This window comes from Oncorhynchus gorbuscha, linkage group LG11 (genome assembly GCF_021184085.1).
Source record: "Oncorhynchus gorbuscha isolate QuinsamMale2020 ecotype Even-year linkage group LG11, OgorEven_v1.0, whole genome shotgun sequence".
NCBI classification, from domain to species: domain Eukaryota; kingdom Metazoa; phylum Chordata; class Actinopteri; order Salmoniformes; family Salmonidae; genus Oncorhynchus; species Oncorhynchus gorbuscha.
In genome coordinates this window covers 52,930,314-52,940,262 of record NC_060183.1, presented here as the reverse complement: position 1 = coordinate 52,940,262, position 9,949 = coordinate 52,930,314, and the positions used below count along the sequence as shown (strand labels likewise).

General features: G+C 43.0%; 1 protein-coding gene across 1 annotated transcript; it reads left to right on the top strand.

The window, feature by feature from the left end:
• Positions 1 to 454: 454 nt before the first annotated feature.
• On the top strand, positions 455 to 7,395 carry LOC124048931 (inactive phospholipid phosphatase 7-like). The gene is made up of 3 exons (XM_046370114.1): positions 455 to 743; positions 982 to 1,699; positions 5,785 to 7,395. The coding sequence occupies exons 2-3, from the start codon at positions 1,222 to 1,224 to the stop codon at positions 6,171 to 6,173; spliced, it is 867 nt and encodes a 288-aa protein (XP_046226070.1). The 5' UTR covers positions 455 to 743; positions 982 to 1,221; the 3' UTR covers positions 6,174 to 7,395.
• The last annotated feature ends 2,554 nt before the right edge of the window (positions 7,396 to 9,949 follow it).

Here is a 9,949-nt window from a genome sequence, read left to right as displayed (position 1 = left end):
CTGGGAAATGTAGTGCTGGCTTCTCGCTACGCTTATTAAATATAACATAATTATAGGCTATAATAGGCCAATTCTATATGTCAATGTTAAGCGAATAGCTGTTTTGGATGATGTTATAGGCTATAGCTCACATCAGTTTGGCTGCATGTCTAATTATAAAAAATACAGTGGTGAATATTTAATACAAATAAAATAATATAAATTTAGGCCTACTTTGAATTAAATTGCTTCCCATGCTTTTCGCCTGATAATAGTCCCACTTATATATGCTCCTCAGTCCTCATGAGAAGAAAACTTTTAAGAAATTGATCAAGTCAATTTTCATAATTTAATGTTTGTTATTGCTTCTTGATTTGCGGTTTATTTTCTTCTATTTTTGGTCATTGCCAAATTGACGAAGACGTGCCATGGGTTCGTGCTTAGAGTGTGTGTCTCTGTTGCTGTCAATTTAAGAACCTTGGAGAACTCCCATCCCGAAGAGCGTGTCCGTGAATGAGCACGGTTGCGTATGCTACGTCATGTCCACGACTGACTCGGCCCTAAGAGCTCTCATTGTTTTCTAAATATTGCATTTATTTTACCTGGCTCGCCGAGATGACTATGGATTTGTTGATTGCCTTTAATTAACTCGACACTGTCTAGCTAGAATTCTTTCCGCATTCTCTAAATTCCAATCCAAGAGCCAGTGTTGTGCAGCACGCGAAAGGGATCTGAACGATAGCCCATTCCTATACTTCGGCCTGGTAAGATGATACCATTTGTCTTTCTCCTTGAGCATAACAGACGTACAATATGGCCCATCTATTTATGCATAACACCAGTGTCTTCAGTTTCTGTTCGTGATAGGCCTACTGCACCACTGCACCTGCCGTTCAGGATTAAGACAAAACCTCTATGCCATTCCATGTTAGTTGCTCATTATTGTATATTTTAGTTCATGACATGTTAAAAACTGATGATGACATTTTGTTTTCGCTGTAGATTGTGTCTCGTTCGATTGGCCCAGGCAGATGTCAGTCAAGATTCTTCATGCCTGCATGGATCCCGTTGCAGGCTAAACACAGCAGCATGGGCTGCACGCATTCCAACCGGCTAAATATATCTGATAGGGCCACAGGAGGGGAAGGACAGGGCGACAGGGCTTAGCTTTGGACATTTAGCCTTCGTGCGTAAAACGAGAAATTGTCCTTCTGAAACGTAGTAACGTGAGACCAATCCAAAATGCCCGCAATTCCGAGTTCTAGGTCCAGGACGCGGGATCGGAACAACGTCCTGAGCAGACCCGAGTTCATGTCCCTGAATCAGCCTCTCCGGTGCGTTAACTCTGAGACCCGTGGCACCGCAAGGCGACCGGCCCAACCCAAACACCAAGCAAGCCAACCGTGCGACCCGCAGGAACCTACCGACAGTGCCAACAAGGATCGGAAAGAGCCCGCGAAACTGCCCGATGAGGACTGTATCCAGCTGAACCCTTCCTTCAAAGGGATAGCGATGAGCTCCCTCCTCGCCATTGACATTTGTCTGTCCAAGCGCCTGGGGGTCTGCGCCTACACGTCGTCGTCTTGGGGCAGCGTTCGTTCCATGATCACCCTGCTCGCGCTTACAGGGCACGGAATCACGTGGATCTTTGGCACTATCGTGTGTCTGACAAGGAGTAATACGCTGGCCGGACAAGAGGTCTTGGTCAATCTATTACTTGGTAAATGCACTCCTCACTCTTTACCCAAAACACATTGTGTAATAATTATGTTATTGAATTGTAAGCTACATGTGTGACTCAGCTCTTCTTTAATGGCTTGGTTATTATAGTGTGTCTATCAGTGCATTTGTAATAGGTGTAGCCCAGGGGTCCCCAACCTAAGGGGCTCGCCCACCCTCATTTACTTAGAAAGTAATCTTATATAATATGTGACTCTGTCACTATCAATTGAATTAATTACTTTCTGTAAAAAACAATATGTATAATTCAATTGGGTTTTCATATAAATGATCATAATAAACTATATTTGGTAGCAGAATACCATTTGGTAAATTATAATAATGATACTTATTAATATTATTATAATTATATAGCCTACCTAAATTATGTAATGCATCTTGTTAAACTACGTAGAATTGCAGGAATTGAGCTTCAAAACAACCACATTTTCCTAAGGGTGTGTGACATTCTTCAAATGTGAAAAAGGGGGGCCTGGGAAAAAAAAGTTGGGAACCTCTGGTGTAGCCTACTGATATGATCACATTTCCCTCTACTTCCTTGTCCCTGGACCCAGGCCCTGTATTAGGCCTATATAATCCGTCAATATAGGATATATTTAAAGCATCGTTGTTAACAACATCTTACCAAAGGATGTCCTTGTCCACCAGAATATGATTTTAGAGCATTCTAGAGTATCAGAAGCAGGTCATTATGAAATCCTAGCCCTCCATGGTCTCTACTCTCTCCATCACCCAGCACAGAACCAGGCCTGGGGAACAGGTGCAAGGCTTAAGGCTCCACACATCATGATTTGACTTTGGACTGAAGAACTATAAGTAGACATTTTAACAAGCCAGGGGCCTACATCGAAAGACTCAGTGAAGTCAGTATCATTAGTGTCAAGCATCGGCCTATATGAAGATACAGGCCTACACACTGCTTTGCACTTCTTATCCCCACTATGGCAGTGACTACAGATGCTACAGTAGAATCATTTTCCAAAGTACCTTAGGAAAGTAATAAATACTTTATGATACTTACCTCCTTGATATAGGATCAATAGTTTATTTCCCTACAGTTGCTTTAGTCAAACGAATGTGACATAGCCAACATAAAGTACGACCCTGATTTCTCTAACTAGAGGTAATGGAATCCTCCTAGATGGTGAACTCATTTTAGGTGGTTATTTTTACACACTTCTGTGAAGGAGAGCAGCAGACTATATCCCCCCAGATTGATTTGAGTGAATTATGCATTTCTCAGAACAAATTGGGGCCACTGTGGCAAATTGTGTGTGTGTGCATGTGTGTGTTTGTGTGTGTACATCCGTGTGTGCGTGTGATACTTCAAAAGTGCTATAGGCCCACACGCATCCAACAGATTGCCACAGGTGTGTGTATTATTCTCATTCAGCTATGTGTACTACTACACACCCCTTTGCTATCTTAGGCCCACCATGTTGACTGGTTCATACCTGTGAATTCACCATATCCCCCTGAGGGATTTTATTTTTACTCCTGTACCGGATGTCTGGTTTAGGTGGAATTACTCAGAAAAACACTGCAAATCTGTGGACTGAAGCTGTATTGTGTTCAGTCTATAATCTGTTTATTTGGGACCGTTTGGGATATTGTGTTTGGGGCATTGTTCAGGTCATTGTTCAGGTCATTAATAGTGAACCAGGGTGGGATAGGGAACCACTGTGCTTAAACAAACATCCTGATTAAGGCGAGCTGTGAATGCAGTATAATTCTCAATAACACTTCTCTTTGACTTCATTTTGCAAGGAATAGACAGGGACAGTCAAATAGACAGATACACTATGTGGACACCTGCTCATTGAACATCTCATTCCAAAATCATGGGCATTAATATGGAGTTGGACCCCACATTGCTGCCATAACAGACTCCACTCTTCTGAGAAGGCTTGAAACTAGATGTTGGAACATTGCTGCAGGGACTTGCTTCCAGTGGGGCACTGATATTGGCCGATTAGGCCTGGCTCGCAGTCTGCGTTCCAATTCATCCCAAAAGTCCGATTGGGTTGAGGTCAGGGCTCTGGGCAGACCAGTCAAGTTCTTCCACACAAATCTTGTCAAACCATTTCTGTATGGACCTCGCTTTGTGCAAGGGGGCATTGGTCATACTGAAACAGGAGAGAGCCTTCCCAAAACTGTTGCCACAAGTTGGAAGCACAGAATCATCTAGAATGTCACTGTATGCTGTAGAGTTAAGATTTCCCTTCACTGGAACTAAGGGGCCTAGCCTGAACCATGAAAAACAGCCCCAGACCATTATTCTTCCTCCGCCCGAACTCTACAGTTGGCACTATGCATTGGGGCAGGTAGCGTTCTCCTGGCATCTGCCAAACCCAAACTGTAGATGGTGAAGCATGATTCATCAGTCCAGAGAACTCGTTTTACTGCTCCAGAGTCCAATGGCGGCAAGCTTTACACCACTCCAGCCGACGCTTGGCATTGCACATGGTGCTCTTAGGCTTGTGTGCAGCTGCTTGGCCATGGAAACCCATTTCATGAAGCTGCCACCCACCGAACAGTTATTGTTCTGACGTTGCTTCCAGAGGCAGTTTGGAACTCGGGAGTAAGTGTTGAAACCAAGGACAGATGATTGTTTTACACATTATGCGCTTCAGCACTCGGTGGTTCTGTTCTGTGTGTGTGGCCTACCACTTCACGGCTGAGCCGTTGTTGATCCTAGACATTTCCACTTCACAATAACAGCACTTATAGTTGACCAGGGCTGCTCTAGCAGGGCAGACATTTTATGAATGACTTGTTGGAAAGGTGGCATCGTTGAAAGTCACTGAGCTCTTCAGTACCGGCCATTCTACTGCCAATATTTGTCTATGAAGATTACATGGCTGTGTGCTCGATTTTAGAAAAGATACACATCTTTTTGCTTTGAAGGGCATCATACAGTACATAACATTCTAGATTGGTGAAATCCATGGGTCTCCTCCTTTACCTTCAGTAGTGCTGAGGTGGGCTGTATCAAAGAGCAGAGCTGGGTCCTATAGTTGGTACCAATTGCTTTCTTTCCAAGCGACTCAGCGCTGTGTCCCCACTGTCCCAGAATGACCCCAATGTACCACCTACTCACTTCCATGCTGTCCATTTTCTTCTCTTTGCCTTCTTTAATTTTCCCCACATTCCTTTTCCTTTTTCATCCTTAACCCAGTTCTTTCGTCCCATTCCATGTCATGTAATGTTAATGTCGGTGACCACAGTAAATTCTTTAATTGCCAACAGTTTACTTTAGTCCAGAACTAGGGGGTTATGTGTGTGTGGGTGTACAGGAAGAAGGCAGCGTAATCAATGTTGTAATCCTGAGTCCTGACAGATTCCACAGGGTGGGGTGGTAGCTGGGTAATCAAAAATGAAAGGTGGTGATTGTGGGGATATTTTGGGCTGCACAAAGAGGGTTGGATGCTCTAAAAAAGAGGTCTGCAGAAGACATGACATGAAAATATCAACTTTAGGCCTGCATCAAGTCAGACATATTTAAATCATTCATAGGTATCTATATCACACCCAAGCATGGTTAAGTAAGTCTATTATACATCTGTTACCAGTTTATTACAGTCTTATTACAAGGGTTTGAGGAGGAAAATGTTTCTATCTCAGTATTTCACTTGCAAATACTCTGAGCGACAGTCGCCTCAGATCAAATGACTACACAGACAGTGCACATAAATTAAGCAAAAGCTGAACTAACTATAAGCTATATAAGCTAGCTATTTATAGAGTACCTAGGCTGCTAGTCTGATAATGTTGCCATTGGGATGCTGTAGCATAGAGTCTCATACATTCTGATCACATACAGGGAAGAGAGGGGGGGTGAGGCGATGCGCTACTGTTCCACAAACTCTCGGCTCTTCGTTAAATCCACTGCGGCATTGCTGAGGTACTTCCTGGCCCGCCTCTTTGCTTAACCATTGATGCTTAGCCTTGTAACAGATATTACATCACTACTGATATTGCGTGTTATTGTTTACTGCCCTATGGTTAATTGATCTAATTGGGCTTTTTCATGCAACATTGTTTTTTAAAATCCTCCCTCCTCAGCCCTCCTACTTGACATCATGACTGTGGCCGGTGTCCAGAAGCTGATCAAACGCAAAGGACCCTGGGAGATGACTCCGGGCTTCCTGGACTACTGTGCCATGGACGTGTACTCCTTCCCGGCGGCCCACGCCAGTCGCGCTGCCATGGTGTCCAAGTTCCTGCTTTCCCACCTGGTCCTGGCCGTTCCACTCCGTATCCTGCTGGTGCTCTGGGCCTTCCTGGTGGGCATGTCCCGGGTGTTGCTGGGTAGGCACCACCTAACCGACATGGCGTGTGGCTTCGCCCTTGGCCTGCTGCACTTCAGCCTGGTGGAGACGGTGTGGCTGTCGTCCAGCGCCTGTCAGACCCTCATCTCTATAGGGACCCTCAGCTGGAGCCCTTTCTATTGAGGGCTATCTATCAAGGCCCTCAACTCCTGTTTGAAGCTGTAAAGCCTGGCTTTATGAAGCCATATAAGTAAGGCCAGGAGTTTTTCCTGACGAGAGGTTTTCCTGATCAGGGCCTACTGTCTAAGGCTGTGTTAGACCTACATATAAGCTTTATCTGTGATGACAATAACTTCTATACACACAATTAGGTCCTATCTGGGTGACCTCATTTACAGTATTTGCCGTAAATGTTATTTGAGGGAGGTAAATGTGCTCGTTGGAGTCATTTTGATCATTGATGACTCAAAGAAAGAAAATGTGGTAGTGTTGATATTTATTCATATTTACAAAGACTTCTGTAATGTCTCTACCACCTTTTCTCTTCCACTGAACTAATCATAATGCTTGAGAGCCCACACTGGCGTATATCTAATGTTATTGGTTCTCACTGCTGTCAGTTTCTTTCTTTTCTTTCTGCCTATTCCACCACTCCTCACCTTCCTCTTTCTCTTCTGCATCCTTTTCCTCTTTCCCCCGTTCCTCTTTCCTCCTGTCTGTCAACCTTTACCCCTTTTTGTCTTTTGAAATGTTTTTAATTGTACTTGATCAAAATATTGCCCAGTACTTTGAAGGGATGAAATGGTTTTCTAAAGGTTTTGAAATGTGTCCACACATGATTGGTCCATTTGCATATTAAGAAAAGAGATGTTAGGAAGCTCTTTGATTTCCTTTCAATTATGTTGTTTGTATGTTTCTGCTGGAAACTATCAATTGTTAAAACTACCAATTGTTGAGATGGACTGGACTCCAAATGAATATATTTCTGCTGTCGTTGAAATGGGCTATTATGTAAAATAAATAGCATCATTGTTGTCTAGATCAGGGATTTTTCTACTGGGTTAAATATTTATCTTATCCAAATAAGTTTCAAAAGTAGGTTTTGATTAGTTTGAGGCTAGCAGTTTCATGATAGATGTGTATGTGTATTCCATATTGTTTTCCTTCCCTGCAGCAATAAGCATTAACCAAACAGACACTGTCGGTTTGGTAATGATGCTTATTTCATGCCTCACTGACTGAACAACATCTGTGAGAAGTCTCCATCAGGCCTGGGCTTACCATTGACACTGTGTGTGTGTGTGTGTGTGTGTGTGTGTGTGTGTGTGTGTGTGTGTGTGTGTGTGTGTGTGTGTGTGTGTGTGTGTGTGTGTGTGTGTGTGTGTGTGTGTGTGTGTGTGTGTGTGTGTGTGTGTGTGTGTGTGTGTGTGTGTGTGTGACGTGGGTATGTGTGGATGATTGCGTATGTGTCTCTGTGTGTCTGTGCATGTCTGTGTGTATCTGTGCATGTGTGTGTGCAATGCATGCAAGATCTCTTATGTTTGTGCCTTTGTGAGCCAAATGTAATGTATTTTGGAGGGTTAAAGTCAATGAGTAAACCTATGCAGTCTGGGTAAAGTCATGAATGTTCACTGAAGTGTACAAAATATGTATTATACCTGATATCTTTATAAACTCAGCAAAAAAAGAAACGTCCTCTCACTGTCAACTGCGTTTATTTTCAGCAAACTTAACATGTGTAAATATTTGCATGAACATAACAAGATTCAACAACTGAGACATAAACTGAACAAGTTCCACAGACATGTGACTAACAGAAATGGAATAATGTTTCCCTGAACAAAGGGGGTGGGGTCAAAATCAAAAGTAACAGTCAATATCTGGTGTGGCCACCAGATGCATTAAGTACTGCAGTGCATCTCCTCCTCATGGACTGCACCAGATTTGCCAGTTCTTGCTATGAGATGTTACCCCACTCTTCCACCAAGGCACCTGCAAGTTTACGGACATTTCTGTGGGGAATGGCCCTAGCCCTCACCCTCTGATCTGACAGGTCCCAGACATGCTCAATGGGATTGAGATCCGGGCTCTTTGCTGGCCATGGCAGAACACTGACAGGAGGACAGGAAATCACGCACAGAATGAGTAGTATGGCTGGTGGCATTGTCATGCTGGAGGGTCATGTCAGGATAAGTCTGCAGAAAGGGTACCACATGAGGGAGGAGGATGTTTTCCCCATAACTCACTGCAATCACAACAAGCTCAATCCGCTGATGCTGTAACACACCGCCCCAGACCATGACGGACCCTCCGCCTCCAAATCGATCCCGCTCCAGAGTACAGGCCTCAGTGTAACACTCATTCCTTCGACGATAAATGCGAATCCGACCATCACCCCAGGTGAGACAAAACCACGACTCGTCAGTGAAGAGCACTTTTTACCAGTCCTGTTTGGTCCAGCGACAGTGGGTTTGTGCCCATAGGCTACGTTGTTGCCGGTGATGTCTTGTGAGGACCTGCCTTACAACAGGCCTACAAGCCCTCAGTCCAGCCTCTCTCAGCCTATTGCGGACAGTCTGCGCACTGATGGAGGGATTGTGTGTTCCTGGTGTATCTCAGGCAGTTGTTGTTGCCATCCTATACCTGTCCCGCATGTGTGATGTTCAGATGTACCAATCCTTTGCAGGTGTTGTTACATGTGGTTTGCCACTGTGAGGACGATCAGCTGTCCGTCCTGTCTCCCTGTAGCGCTGTCTTAGGCGTACGGACATTGCAATTTATTGCCCTGGCCACATCTGCAGTCCTTCTTGCAGCATGCCCATGGCACATTCACGCAGATGAAGAGGGACCCTGGGCATCTTTCTTTGTGTGTTTTTCAGAGTCAGTAGAAAGGCCTCTTTAGTGTCCTAAGTTTTCATAACTGTGACCTTAATTGAAGCTGTTAGTGTCTTAACGACTGTTCCACAGGTGCATGTTCATTAATTGTTTATGGTTCATTGAACAAGCATGGGAAACAGTGTTTAAACCCTTTACAATGAAGATCTGTGAAGTTATTTGGATTTTTACGAATTATCTTTGAAAGACAGGATCCTGAAAAAGGGATGTTTTTCTTTTTGCTGAGTTTACCTAGTGTATGCCTTCATTCACATATTTCATTTATTGGTCTTCTGCTAATAATCTATTTTAGTTGTTTTTTTTGTGATATTATGGACTTGGGAACCAAACTATTTTAGCTGTAGCCTTTTTGCTGCCACAAAAAAATATTTTTAATTGGGTTGGACCTGTATGTATAGATACAATATTGCATTTGTGCAAGTCAGCATGATTTGTTTTGCACATGGATGATAAAAAAAGTCATTTTCATGCAGTGTTTCAATTTATCCAGTCCAATTTACAAAATGAAGAAGATGGATCGATAGCCTTTGTAAGATGTGGACTCTGAAAAAGTGAAATGTCTTGTTCAGTATTTCCTAGGTTGTTTATGCATGCTCATAAATACACCATTTGCCATGACTTATTTTCGTGTTGTTTTTCTCTGCGTGCGCGTATGAGTGTATGCATATGTGTGTGACATCTATGTTTTGATGGTGGTGTATCAAATCAAAGTTTACTGGTTGCGTACACAGTTTAGAAGATGTTATAGCGGGTGAAGTGAAATGCTTATGTTACTACCTTCTAACAATGCAGTAAAATGTCAAACAAGTACACAAATAATCACACAAAACAACACAAGTAATCAAGAAATGTCAAAACGAATCCAATTAACTCAAATTGCATTTGTAACAGTAATCAAAATTAAATCTAAACATACACTTACTGTTCAAAAGTTTGCGATCACTTAGAAATGTCATTCTTTGTGAAAGAAAAGTACATTTTTTGTTCATTAAAATAACATTAAATTGATCAGAAATACAGTTTAGACATTGTTAATGTTGTAAATGACTATTGTAGCTGGAAAC

Coding starts and splice junctions, on each gene's coding strand:
- LOC124048931 (XM_046370114.1), top strand. CDS start 1,222: ATGCCCGCAATTCCGAGTTCTAGGTCCAGGACGCGGGATCGGAACAAC. Junction 1,700..5,784: donor CTTGGTCAATCTATTACTTG/GTAAATGCACTC, acceptor CTCCCTCCTCAG/CCCTCCTACTTGACATCATG.